Raw genomic sequence first — 14,846 nt, forward strand, 5'->3', positions numbered from 1 at the left:
AGAAACTATTCCTTTGTTGCTAGTTGACGCTGTTAATGTTACCAATTTTTCTTTTTCAGCCCAAGTGTATCTTCTGTACATAAACCACTGAAATAGCAAGCTTTGCAAAACACAGGATACGTTTGTCTGGCCTCTGTGTCTGCACTTAAATAACCCTCATTGTCCGACCGTTGTCTCACAATATGCAGTAAGATAATGATCTCACTGACCACGTGAGGCCTCATCTCCAGCAAAAGCCAAGTGGGTGACCAGCAAGCTACAAAAATAGAAGTGTACACAGAGGGAGAAATCCCTTAAGAATTGCTTCTGAAATGGTTGCACTTAAATTTGGATTGTGGTTTCTCCTTTCTTTTTTGGCTGGGTCAGCAAGAGCTGACATCCAAACAGCTGATCCAGGATTATTTGGAGTGGAAAAGGAGGAAAAACACTGAGTCCTGCATGAAGTTATAAAACAGAACTGGGAACCACGTGGCCAACATGGACTCGTTCCAGGTTTCCAGGTTTGGACCTGCACCAAACGTGCAAAGCCAGACAACAGAAAAATGCATTTGTGCTTGAAAATGTGGAAACAATGCTTTCTCTTCAAACAGATTCTGAATTGTTGCTTTATATTAATGTTTTGAATGTCAAGTTGGCACTTGTTTTGTCCGCCCAGTAAAAAAACCACACCATATGCCTGAGTATATTTTCCTATGACTTTTCAGAAGTGCTCATGTGCTGAATATGGAATCACCTGTTTGGGTCCTCCTCTTTGCCCCAAAGTCCTGATGGGCCCAAGGACCAAGGCAAAAGCCTTTTTCATGGTCACACCCAAACTCTGTGCCTTCTTGCTCAATGAGGCCATCTTCTGTCGCTGGGCTAAGACCTTCCTCTCTATGAAGGCCTTTCTTTTTTTGTGGATTCGTTTAAACATTGGTTTTAAATTTTTCAAAGTGGTCCTTTGTGGTTGCTTTCATTTTAATGATGTGCTAGGTGTTTTTGTTGTATTTCTGTTTCTTTCCTTTTAGTAGCCACCTTAAACATTTTACATCTTTTAAATAAATAAATAAAAAGCAGCATCTAGTGTGATGCTCCTAAAGACTGGCATGTTCTCCCTGAACACTGGTTTAACATCTCTGTAGCACCAATGTGACAAAGCTGCCTTGCTTAGGAAAGCATTTGGGTTACAGCTGATAAAATGCCCCATTCTGATCAATTATTTGCTTCTGTGTTTTGCCTATATATAAGAACCAAACAGCCTTGGCTGCTTTCATTTTTGACAAATAATAGCTCAGGGTGAATTGTGGCATGAAAACAGGTGGGGAGGAAAGGATTAGACATCACACATTGTGTTTCCAATTTGGATTGAGGTCGCATATTTTTATCGAAAAAGATAATGGACAGTGCTGCAGACACTTAAGCAACAAAAAGCATGCTTAAAGCAATGTATAACCTGCATTGTAGATTGTGTGACCTATTTCTATCTATGCAGCAGTTGAAGCAAGTAGAAATTAGGTTTTATTGCCCAAGCAACTTGTTCTCCCTTCTCTCACTACAAGAAAAGGTCTCTTCCAAGACACGGGAGACGCTGGGATGGGGCATCTTCAGAGTGCTGCACCATTGCAAGCCCTTGTGGAGCTCAGTAGTTCCACCTAAGGGAAGGGAAGCTTCTGCACAAGATATGGCTTGGCTCTGGTCACACACCCTTTTTAGGTATAACCTTGATGGAAAGAGGATCAGTTAAGGCTGAACCTAGCACAGAACTAAGCCCATGTTTGCAAGTAGTGTGGATGGTCAGGCAATGCAGGATCAAATGGTTCCTCAGAAACAAAAGAACTCACATTTTAATCCATCCAACCTAAATTTTGAACCAAGACACAGCTCTTCCTGAAAATTCACTCTCTTCCAAATTTTGTGATACCATTCTCCTGTCAGGAAATGCATACAAAACTGTCTACATTTAGGGAAACTGTGTGTAGACTTGGTTATGTTAGTGAAAACATACATACATTATAGAAATTTACTTGCAAAATGTGTATATTAAGCATGATTGCTTACAAAATGTTTGTTAGGTTTTGTTTCGTTCTTTAATGCAACCTGACGTTGTAAACTGAAATTAACAATGGAAAAATGAGAAACTGAGACATCAAAACTGACTGGCTCATCTTTCCCCATTTCCTGAGGACGGGAAAGAGTTCTAAGTGGGATTTTTAGCAGCTTTTGATTTGCAATTCCCTCCCTTATCTGAGGACTGGTGGAACAATTTTACCTTGTGATTTGAGGTTTGTATAGTCTGGTCTTGAATTATTGGGGATTTGAGTTTATTATGTACATAGAGTAGATTTAACATACAAGGGAATTTTCCATTTTTAGATCTAAAGGAAATCTTCCTGCAAATACATTGCTGAGTAGGGGTGCCAGCTCTATGGGGCCAAGGTGTCTTCGCTCCCCTAATATCTGCTGGGAGGGGATCGCCTTGTTGTGGCTGCTCCTCCTGTGAGAGAGGAGCTGCTGGCCATTGAAGCAGCGCCATGCTGGGCTCTGCACTCAGCCTCCTCCTGGCGATGTGACGTCATGTGTATGATGGAGCTTGGCCCCCTCAGTCTTGGGCCAAGTCAGCATCTCTGGTGCTGAGTGAGTTGTCTTTGGCTTTTGCGAAACCCACTTAGAAGGTATGTGAGTCCTTTTCTCAGGATGCCTTCCTTGACTGCCAGTGGTAGAGCATCTGTTTAGTATGAAGAAGGTCCCAGATTCACTCCCAAAGATCTTAAAGTAGGGCTGAGAGAGACTCCCTGCCTGAAACCCTGGAGGGCCTCTGCCAGCCACTGGAGCAAAGACTGAGCTACATGTGTTTATTTCATTAGAGGACAGCTTCCTCTGCTCCTGTCTTCATGCCCAAGTGCTTAGAGAGACATTTCTGAGTCACAACTGCAGTTATCTGCAACAGATCACTTGAGTCAGAGGGTTAGGCTAACCTTGTTAAATCAGTTTGTCTTCTCCTTTTGGTGAATTTATGTTGTTCTTTTTTTAAAAAAATTAAATGTCTAATACATTTTGCCCTCTTAATTTTCTGTCGGAAAGTGGAAAACAAAGCCTACTGTCTCGATTGTGAGCTTGATATGTTAACAGGGCTAATTAGTCACTTGGCGCTCCCTTGTCATTATCTCTAGCTAATGTTGCCAAGGAACTGATATGAAGCCATTTGACTCATTATCTAGAAGAGTTTGGAAGGGGGAATTGTGGGTGTTGGATAAATAGACGCCAGAGACAGAAAATCCTCCACCACTTATTCTTTTGTCCAAAGGCCAATTTATTAAAACGAGAGCTATAAAACAAGAGACCACCCTGGACCTTCAAACTGAGAGTCTAGATTCCAATAAGAAAGACTTCTTCATGCATTACCTTTTCAGATGTACACCTGAGATTATTTAATTCTACACCTTTAAAAATAAGCACACACCTAAAAATGTAAAGTGTCAATATGGCAAACTGGGTGGAAGGTTGGAAGCATTTGTATTGTACAGGTGCTCTCAAACTGGTTGTCGCTCCCTGTTGAATACTCTTGATGGCAACAGCTAGGTGTTTTGCTGTCTAACATGTGAAATGGTGTAGAGATTCTACTTTAAACTTCCCAGATCAGATTATGGATGGTAAGCCAAGGACCTCTTCTCATATTACTTGGTATACACTTTAGATATTACAAGTGTACACATAGGGATTTAGTTTTCTCTCAATTTCTCATTTCCACCCCCATCGTTCAGCCCGGACACTGAGATCCAGCGCCGAGGGCCTTCTGGTGGTTCCCTCATTGCGAGAAGTGAGGTTACAGGGAACCAGACTGAGGGACTTCTCGGTAGTGGCGCCCGCCCTGTGGAACTCCCTCCCTTCAGATGTGAAGGAAATAAGCAGCTATCTTCTCTTTAAAAGACATCTGAAGGCAGCCCTGTTTAGGGAAGTTTTTAATATTTAATGCTGTATTGTTTTTAACACTTGATTGGAAGCCGCCCAGAGTGGCTGGGGAAACTCAGCCAGATGGGTGGGGTATAAATAATAAATTATTATTATTATTATTTTCCAGTCTTAAATTCAGTTCCTTATAGTTCCCCATTAGCTATAGAATTTACTTATTTATTTATTTATTTACTTATTTATTTAGAGTCCTCACAAAAATTCATCAGCATTTTATTGTGAATTGATCCTAATATACACATGCTTGTATGCTATTTTGCCCAGTATACACATTTTTGCAAAGCAGGGCCTAACACTTTTTTGGGTGTGCTATTTTCACTAATATGTGCATTTTTACCCAAGCCAATGCATTTCTGGACAATTTTCTTGGTTGGAGAAAAGCATTGCAAAATTCAGAGAAATGCGAATTATGAAGGGTGGCTGCGTTTTTGTCTAGGTTTTGTTTTGGGAAGTACAAATTGCTTTTAAATGTAAACTGAATCAAATTTCTTCCCCTTCCCTCACAGGTATGGTACACAGGACGGGCTGCAGCTCCCTGTCACAGAGTTGCAAACCTGGGCAGAGTGATCCTCTTACTGCTATAGAGTCTGGTTCCTTTCCCAATAACCTCAGTCATTGGGTATCATCCAACACTGCCTTTGCTTGGTTCACACATGAGGCTGCAACTATGTTTGCTGAATGTGCCCCAGTACAGAAAAGCATGTCTGCAAACACACAGCAGGAATGCATTAGATGGAAGGAAACACAGCATCTCTCAATCTTCCCCAAGCTATTCAAGACAAAATATCTTGCTTGGGTTAAGGAATGTCAGCTTTTCTATGTGTAAAAGGATGAACCCTTTCATGTGAGCAGACATTTATCAGCATCAGCATATCCAAACCCAAAGAGCTGGGTCATCCCATTCCCTATTTAAAAAAGCAACGAGGGCTTGAGGAGGATGTGGTAGTGTATGAATGGGAATTGAGAAAGAAAATTAAAACCATCAACAGAGAAGTTCTCCCCTCCCTGCAAAGACAAAGCATTTTCTTCCCCTCAGAGCTAGACCAAGACTCTGTGGTGCTTGAGACAGAACATCCAAAGGTACCCTCTTACGTGTGAATTAACCACTGGAAAGGGCAATTGTGGAAGCCTTACAATGACAGTCATAGCACAGTTTACTTGCACAGCTCTTGTTAATATCGCTGGGGCTCCCACTGGCAGACTTCCCAGTGGAGTGGGCTTTCTCTTTCTCATTGAACGGTATAATGGCCTTGATTCCAGGTGGCTCTGGTGCCTTTCTTTCATTGCTCTGACTGGACTCAAATTTCACTTCTTTTGCATTTAGAATGCACTCCTTTCCCTTGACCTACAGAAATTATCAGGACTTTTGTCAATTGTAAGGAATCATGGGCTCCCATGGAAAGCAAACTGAAGAGGAATTGGAGAACTCCTTCCAGGGAAGCTGTCCGCCCCTCCACGCAAGCTTAATTATTTATTTTTATCATTGCCTTAAGGGCTTTGGGGATAAGACACCAAGAGGAAAATTCTGGGGAAATCTAGACAGATATCTCCTGTGCTACCATGTGACGCTTGTTTTGGTTTAGATCAGTACTGTACTAAATTTGCAAAAAAGGAGAGGAAAGTTGGGAGGGTTTGATACTCCCCTCCCTGAAGAGAAAGCTCTTGTTTCTGGGAAATGTTGGAAGGGCACACAGCACCTACTCAGAGGCTGATTGTCCCAGCAGAGGGGGCAAATGTTTTGAATCTAACACAGGCCTTCAGCAAGTAAAAAAGGAAACCAACTTATCTGTTGTTAAGAATGTTTTGTCATGGTCGATGGTATTTCCATGCTAGTAGGATATTTCTGCCTTTCTGCCTTTTTTGCAAAAATGGCTCTCCAGGGACAATGGCAAGATATGCTGTTCACATGTCCTAGATGGCAAAGGTAGATGGGATGCTGCTTTCCTGTTTGTTTATTAAGTAAGGCTACATGCACAGGAATCTTGTGGCATTAAGTGCTGTGTGGTAACTGCTTCTCGGGTTGAGAGCCAGGCTCAGCCCCTCTGACATTGCAGGGGGGAGGCTGTTTCCCTGTTGGTGAGGTACAGAGCTGTGGCTGAAACAAAATTTCAAAACTAGTTCAATCTCTGGCACATGTTCTAGTTGGCGTTCTGTTTTATAAACTGAAAATTTCCCCATCATATTTGCTATTCACATTTCATTGATGTCAGCATGTGATTTCTGACTGGTTTTGATGCCCTTCCCTGCAGCTCCAATGGAGCATTTTCTGGCTGAGTGATGAATTGATTAAATGGAGATATTTTATTCAATGCTGCTGCAAATCAGCTGTCAGATTCTGTCAAATATGAACGGATGCTGCACGTCAGGTGGTGGGGCTGCATCTCAATGCTATTGGTGACTAAATGTTATTCAGATGTTATCCCCAACGTACTGGGAGTGGTACAGAAACCTCTTGGCCTCTTTCTCATTGCCCATCCTCCTTACCACCTCTAATTGTCTAAAACTCAGAATGGGGCCAGGGGCTTACCCTAGACCCAAAAATACAGTAATAGGTTCTTTCTAGAGCTTCAGTAGGATAAAAATGCTGCAGGACTGCAAGGCTATAATTTGATTCTATATTTAAAAGCACCACCAGACTGTGATCTCTAAACATCATGATTGCTCTTCCAATAGTTCCTGTAGTCAGCCTTGCGGAAGGAAGCTCAGGCAACCCCACCAGCCACCAATTTTTGCATTCATTGTAATTTTTATATTGGCAACAACTCTGTGAAGTGAGTCAGGCTGAGGGTTGGGAGGATGGGTTTCAGTATTGCAGGGGGTCAAAGATAGTCTGTTAGTGTTAGTGTTTTTAAATTTTAGTATTTTTTATATACTGTAGCTTGTAACTCATCTTGAGACTGTTTTGTAAATGGTATCTTAAAAAATCTATTAACTATAATAAGTATTTCAAGTTCCCCCGGTACCGTGATGCCATATTTTTTTAGCTATACACCAATGATTTTTAAGTACACTCCTGAAAATGTAAACTATGGTTAAAGTATGGTGAACAACTTGTGCTTATGAACACATGGGCAGCACACACTCATTTGGCTGGCAAAACAGGTCCCAGTTCCTGCTGCTGTGGGATCTAAGGGACATCAGAAGCTACTCATATTGAAGGCTTTGTGAATTCCATGCTGGGGCTGAGGGTGCTCTGCACTGTCAGTCTAAATTGTGTGCTATAAAAAGATGGTATCTGTAACCTGCGTAGATTATGCAAGATAAGCAGATGTATAAGAATTCTTTGATTCTAGTCCTGAGAAGGAGTTGGAGAGCAACACAGAGCCCCACTCCTCTACTTTTGAGGAGGTAGAGCAGGCATTTCAGGACTACTTGTTCTTCTTCTCTTACACTTCTATTTCATCAGTATATGGGCTAGAAACTTGGCCCTTCTTAAATTGAAGTTGGACTACTCAGTGAACTGAATTCCACGCTTGGTGCCATGCTCTATTATTCTTTTTCTGTGATCGCAGAGAAAGGCAGCACAAACCCACCCCAGCCCCAGTTTTCCACTCACTCCAGCACTCTTCTTTTCCCTTCCGGCATGCGAGTTTAGATTTCTTTATCAACTTGCAGTGGGAAAACTACTATTTATGAGCACAGCAGCCCAAAGGAAAAGACAAACGAGACACACACATCTAACAAGTACAAGGTGTCCCGTATGTCTCTGTCTGAGTGTAATCAATCATTAGGTGATCCTCTGCTTTTTGCCTGAAGGGCTCCTCTTAACTTTCACCTGGCGTATAAAATGCTGAACAAGCTATTCCGGTCTTGCAAGGTGTGTAAGTGACCCTGTTCCATCACAACTTTGTTCCTGCAGGAACTGAGACACACCGGGGGGGTAGATATTATTGAGGCAGAAATTTGCAGTGGTTTGGAGCCAAGGTCCTCAGCGCAAACAACAAATGCTGAATCCAAGTTGGCAAAAACAGCTGAAGTTTTGGGTTGATCATCAGGGTCTGCCATCCTACCATTTTAGGGAGGCAAATTATGGCGTGTGGGTAGGGCAGCCTGGACACATGGTGCTAAATAAAAAAAAATTTAAAAAAAACAACCAACAGTAAGAAGTATTGAGCTAAATGTTAGATGGAGAAATAGAAAATTAGCTCCATCTCACCAGTCATAATGTGAACTATTTTCCTTCTCTCCTGAAGATCAAGTTCTCAGTATGAATGATTGCCTGTTTTTCCAGAGCCCTATGAAATCCAAATCCAAGCATGTTTCGGGAGCCGCCAAAAAGTGGAAGCATCAAAGCAGAATTTCAGCTAGAATCTACATGGGTCCTGTTCATGCTGTCATTCCTTCTCTTTTGAACAAATAGCTTTTGAATCTTTTTGTAGATCTTGATTATTTATTTATTTCATTTTCCAAGCTGCCCCAGGGTAGCTTGCATGACTAATTCTGTAAAATACAACACACAATAAAAAATACAATTCCTAAAAACTGGGGGGGGGGGGGGGCACAGAATATTTATGGGCAGCGAAATATTTCCAGTATTTCAGCAATAGCCCTGATAGTCACATATGGCTTTCCACTCTCCGTTATCTTCCAAAGGCCTGAATGATCAAATATACCTTAAGCTGGCATTGAAAGATTACTTCGCAATCTTGCTCATTCACTAATTCATACATTAGAGACAGTGTAGTGCAGTAGTTAGAGTGTCAGACTAGGCCCCTGAAGACCAGATTGAAATCTGCACTTGGTCATGAAGCCTCGAGCCAGTCACTCTTGCCTCTCAGCCAAATCTACCTCACAGGGTTGTTGTGGAGATTAAATGAGGAGGGGAGAACCATGTGAGCCTCCTTGGGCTCCTGAGAGACAAAGGTGGGATATAAAAGCAGTCCATCGATTTAGAAAGCATGGCATAACCATACACAGTAGGATTAGACTTCAAGTCCCATGATGGCGCGCAACTGCAAGCAACGTGAAGACATATAACTGAAGACATATGGCCCCTTTTTCTGGACCAGGGTGAGAGGAATGCTTGGGAAATTCTGCTGGATATTGACAAAACAGATCTTGCTTTGCTAGCTCACACATTAACGTTATGTAACATTATGTTCGCTTTAGTTTGCTCCTTGTGGCAGCTATTCCTGCATGCTGAACCATCCACATGAAACAGATCAATTGCTGTGTATTTTGAATTGCTTTCCACTTTGCCTGAAACATTTTTTTGATGAAATGTGGTGATAAAACAGCCTGATCCACATGGGGAGCTGTCCCACAATTTAGCTGACCTCTTTCAGGTAGCTATAATGTGTAAAGTAGGATGAATATAAAAAGGGAGGGGTGATTTTCACAAACATCTTGTCAGTGTTGAAAGGTCATACCTACTATTTGTGAAGTGTTACTCTAGATAGACTTCCTTTGTTCTCATTTACCTGATTCACATCCATTTCCTAGTATCATGTATGTGGACAGTCCTGGAAGCAGCATTCACTTTAAACAAGCTTTATTTGCCCTCAGCAATGTCAGCACTTAAAGTCCAAATCCGATTCATGAGCCTCACAATGTGATCCTATTCACAATATGATTCCAAAATGGCTGAGGACATTGAAGGAGGAGGGTGTTTGAACTGGGAGAAAATTTCTGTGTAGTTTTATAACAATTGGGATGGCTTATTTGATAGAAAATACATTCTGTGTTGTAGGTTTTTACATTTGTCATGATTCTGTTTTCATCCCCAAAATTGAAATAGGTGTGCATCTAGTGCAGCCCTTTTGCAAACTTTTCATTCGCTGCCTCTCTATCCCAAAACTACCTTTCAGTACAGAGGGCCCTTCAACAAAACTTAGCCACTTTTTGGAAATGGAGCAAGACCTCCCACCTTGGGGAATGGGTGGTGCTGTGGTCTAAACCACTGGGCCTCTTGGGCTGGCTGATCGGAAGGCTGGCAGTTCAAATCCACATGACAGGGTGAGCTCCCATTGCTCTGTTCCAATTCCTGCCAACCTAGCAGTTCAAAAGCATGCCAGTGCAAGCAGATAAATAGGTACTGCTGTGGCGGGAAGGTAAACAGTGTTTCTGTGCGCTCTGGTTTCTGTCTCGGTGCTCCGTTGCACCAGAAGCAGTCTAGTCCTGCTGGCCACATGATCTGGAAAGCTGTCTGTGGAGAGCAGAGATGAGCACTGCACCCCATACTTGCCTTTGACTGGACTTACGGTAACTGTCCAGGGGTCCTTTACCTTTACCTTTACCTTTACCAACCAAATGATCAAGGGGATGGAGCAACTCTTCTATGACCAAAGAAGCACTCTTAGTATAGAGCAGGGGTCGGCAACCTAAGGCCCATGGGCCACAAGCAGCCCACAGGTGTCATTTAACCGGCCCACGAGCTGCCCCTGAACCGAGCCACCCACTTGGTGAGTCCCCGAGTGCTGCACTAAACCGGCACTGTGCAGCACAGGGACTTGCTTCTGCGGCGCCAGAAATTACGTCTGCGCATGTGCAGATGCAGATGCCAGAAATTGCGGGCACGCGCACTCATGCGCACACACGACCCAGCCCACGGAGGAATCTCCACTGGAGTGAACCAGCCCAGGCAAGGTAAACCTTGCCGACCCCTGTTACAGAGAAAAGACAAGGAAGAGGAGACATGACAGTGGTTTATAAAATTATGCATGGTAGGGAGAAAGTGGAGAGAGAGAGAGAAGTTATCTCCCTCTCTCGTAACACACAAACTCATGGACATCCAATGAAGCTGAATGTTGGAAGATTCAGGAAAGATAAAAGGAAATTCTTCATGCAGCAGATAGTTAAACTATGGAATTTGCAGCAGGAAGCAATGATGATCGCCAAGAGGGATGGCTTTAAAAGAGAATGGGGCAAATTCAGGGAGGGTGTCTGTTCGTGACTACTGGCCCCAATGGCTATGCTCTTCCTTATGTTTGGAGGCAGCATTCTTCCCAATACCAGCTGATGTTTCTCTCATGTCCTACGTGCAGGCATCCCCATGGGCTTTGGGGATGAAGCTGAATGAAATGGACACTGGGGGAGGGGAGAGAGGATTTTACCTGGTATACACTTCTCTACCTGTCAGGCTGCTGTCCATGTCAATAATATTTGATTGGAAACATCTCTGCTCATGAAAAAAGCCCAGAAGGGGAGGTGACTTGTAGCTGTTCACGCATAGAATTAATGTGAGCTGGTCCTTGTGCGCCACTGCAAAATGCTTTGTTATTATGAAGGGTGGACTGACAGAATATTAGCCCCCTCAAACTGTTTTCAAAGAGGGACCCACTCCTTGCCAAGAAGGGGAATTTGGGAAGGCCTGTTTTCCTCTTGTCTCTGGAGTCCGGCTTAGTAGGAAATGGTTAAACAAAGAAGCTTGAAAGCCTTCGGGATTCAGCCAATCCTACAACCAAGCCCTGTCGCTGCCACCTCTGTTTCCCACCTCGCTCTAGCAACACAAACAGCACAACTAAATCCTGCATTGCAGAAGGAAACAAGTGAATGAGGCGAGCTTCTTTTTTAATAGTAAGAACAACAAAGGAGAGCAGGGCGGCAAGCCAGTGTCCCTATATGACTCGTACTTCCCCAGCCCATTCCTGAATGACGTCTACTAGCTCTTTCCTCCCCTCCCTCTCCCCAGAGGCGTGAGCTGCCAAGCCCTCCTTCTCCGTATCAAAGAGAGGAGTTTTCCCAGCAGCATCCTCTGCTTCGGTTTCCAGTCAGTTTACAAGCTTAGAATCCCTTTGTCTCCATGTTTAAAGGAAGCGAAGGAAAAGTTTGGGCAAGAGCAGAGTGTGGCGTGATTCATCTACAATTTGCCAACTTTGAGTAGCAACAGAGAGGATAGCTATTATTCATTAAACATGAAAGCTCCCGTAAGGGAGGGTGTCAGGAGAGGCAACTCAAAGGATGCAAACTTGGAAGAAATACCCTTTCAAATAGAGGGGACTTAATTCTAAAGCAAGCATTTAGGACTGAGGTGCCCTGTTGCTTTTAGAGGAGTATGGAGGGTGGTGTTCTTTGGAAAGCATGTTTTTAATGCCTTTACCAAGCAAAGCCCTGGTTTGTTGGTTATTCCAGAGGTTACTACAAAATGGGAGGAAGGGCGCGTCAGAAGCAGCTCAACAGTGAGGCAGCAGCTCACCTCGCCTCCAGCTGCAGCTTGGGTGTGGTTACAGGTGGCAGAATGAGAGGCGGGCAGATCCAGCCCATGGAGTATAAGCCACCAGGAAGTTCTCCCAGCCGCTTGAAATTAAAGGGAGTTCCTATGGCAGGCCATGGCTGTGCTTGCACAGTTCCTGACCATTTTGAAGGGTCTTTCATGGAAGAACTTCCTGGTGGGTTGTGCTCCATGTTGTGGGAGGCACCAAACTGCCTTGGGTCGTCATTGTATTCTGCAAAATCATTAACCCGCACAACTACAAGTGTGTAACCAGCAGCCACTGGTCATATGAACTGAAAAGCAGTGCCAACTCTTAAATAAGGAGAGCAGGTGGGGGACCCAGAAATGGCTGGCTGTTGCCATTGACTTCCTTGCACTCTGACGTGCGGCTCCCTTGATAAGAGCAAAAGTGGAAACAATAAGCCCCAGCCATGGTTGGTGTTGAAAAGGAGGCCAGGCACATAATTCTTTGTAGCATTAAAGTTTTACTCATTGTGGCCAATGTATTGCCAAGATGATTTTCCCCCTCCTTGTGAAAATTTGTAGAAGAAAAGAGGTGACTATATTTTTGAGACTATTATTGACAGTTTTTGTGCTGTGAAACACCAAGGTACACTTTGCTTTAAGCACTAACCACTCTACTCTCTGTGTTGGTTGCTCTTGGGTGCCCCGTTATGGATTCTGATCAATGTGTCCCTCTCTCCTTTTCATTCTTTTAATTTCTAGGCCACCTTTTAACAGATTGGGTCTCAGTATAGCTTGCGATACCAGAAGGTTCGCTGCAGAGAAACCATAGAAATGTAGACAGTACCGAAAGACAGTACTTACAATATAGAGAGCACCAAAATACCCCACGTCTCCACATCACTGCAAAACAAACAACCAAATAGCAACAACACCCACATGCTCCTTTTCCTAGAAGGGGCTGTTCTGCTGGCTATAAGTGGAGGAAACTGAAACAATGCCTGGAAATAGGGCATGGGTTAAGGAGGGAGCAGGAGGGAGCAGAGATAGTGAAGAAAGGAGGGCAGCAGGTCACAGTTACACTTCTGTGTTCATTAAGGACAGGCTTGGCTGAACTACCTGTTACAGAAGCAACAAGAGCTGCACTGTAAGTTTTTAGGTTTACCGTTTTTCTCATTAACTTGTCCGAGACTTCAGTCCTGGGAGCCTGAACATCAGCCAGTTTCTCTTCCCTCTCCTCCCAACAAAGCTATTGGAAATAGACCAGCCAGTCACTTACCTGTGTGGGTCCTTAGGTGAGCCTTCAGATGGGACGACTTGCCGTAAACCTTTTCGCATCCCGCATAGTGGCATTTATGCTTCTTCTGAGGTAATTCAGGCTCAGTCCGACATCTTCCTCGCCTGCTTCTTTGCCTGGGGCTTGGCTGACTCGGTGCCCCCAAGCTGCTAGGTGTGGTTGCTCTGCCTCCTCCACGTTTGCTGGCCAGCAAGACACTTTCTTCCCCAAACTCTTTGTGGGAAAGAGAAGCCCCCCCTCTGTCAGCGCTCTCAAGATTCTCCCCCTGAGGCGAGGAAAGCTTTGGTGGAACATGCTGGTTTAGGTCAGCTAAAATGCTGGCCACAGCATACACTGAGGACCCACCTCCATTGTCTCTCCCAACCTCTTTCACTTCGGGTTTCTCAGCTCTGTTTGAGATGATGCGGGGGGCAGCTCTCCCAACCGGCTGAGGGGCCGGTTCCCTCGTGGGGCTGTGGATTACAGCACGGCTGGACATGGAGACAAGGCACTCGGCGGCAAAGTAGGCGGCTGTTGCCATTTTTCACGCCTCCTGAGGTGTATAAATCAACTGCAATTTTTCCTTTTGTGTTAACCTTCAAGAAACCCACATACACGCTCCCGGAGAGTTCCTTTTTGTAGAAAATGAGATAGCTGGCTCCACAGCTCCCTGAAAAGTACTTTCTTTGTATGGGTCACACCCAGTTTCTCTCCTTCTGAATAGGAAAGGCATCCAGGGAAAACACCAAGCAAAACAAACCCCGTCCGGAACAGCTTTTTGTCTGAAACAAAATTAATGAAGGTTGTCCACAATAACAAGCCTGCAGTTCCTCCAGTCTCCCGGGTGCATTCTGACGGCAGGACTGAGCTGGTCCGTTATTACTCCTTGGATTGCTTCAGACCCTCATAGGGGTGTGGCTTTGCCAAACATCTGGCCGTGATGTCACATAGAAGCTGTATCCTGAGCTGATCAGGTTAGCAGCAAGCTGAGACTTCAGCTGCTGCTGAAGCAGCTGCTCCTGCTGCAGCCGCCCGAGAGCCAGTGGAGAGAACAGAGCAGCAGCAATGCAGAGCGAGCAATGTGGCTGTGAACTTGAGTTTGGACAGAGCATAAGAGCAAGTTAAACGAAAGGAAGGAGCTGATTGGCTTGGGATTAGCCAATCAAAATAAAAAGATCCACATTTGCACTTCTCTGTGGGCTAATGCACCCCCCCCCCCCGTATGACCCAACAGAAGGCAAGAAATTCAAGATTACTCTTAGGCTTCTCTTATGCAAGACAAAATATCTCCTTGCAGAAAGAGGTTGCCTTTTCCTCTGGCAAAACAGTACATGTGCAGTTGAAAAGCTTTCTTGTGTGTGCACATGCTGTCATGCGCAAAGTGACTAATGATGTAAGTAACTTGTGCTGCGGTCATTAACCTCTTATTTGTTTTCAGGCACATTCCTTCTGCAGAGCCTTCACAACTTGAGGGCACAATACAGTAAAGTGTTTACTAGGGAAGGG

The 14,846-nt window shown here is 44.1% G+C and overlaps 1 protein-coding gene across 1 annotated transcript in view; it reads right to left on the reverse strand.

Annotated features, from left to right (window-relative positions):
• The window catches only part of KLF13 (KLF transcription factor 13), a 40,236-nt gene extending 25,655 nt beyond the window's left edge, over positions 1-14,581 (reverse strand). The window contains exon 1 of the mRNA XM_080980857.1: positions 13,344-14,581. Within this exon, the coding sequence (XP_080836983.1) occupies positions 13,344-13,881 (538 nt within the window). The 5' untranslated portion in view covers positions 13,882-14,581. The remainder of the gene's footprint in view (positions 1-13,343) is intronic.
• Positions 14,582-14,846: the final 265 nt, after the last annotated feature.

The sequence above is a fragment of the Podarcis pityusensis genome, assembly GCF_964106645.2.
Source record: "Podarcis pityusensis genome assembly, chromosome: 14".
In the NCBI taxonomy this organism is placed as follows: Eukaryota; Metazoa; Chordata; class Lepidosauria; order Squamata; family Lacertidae; genus Podarcis; species Podarcis pityusensis.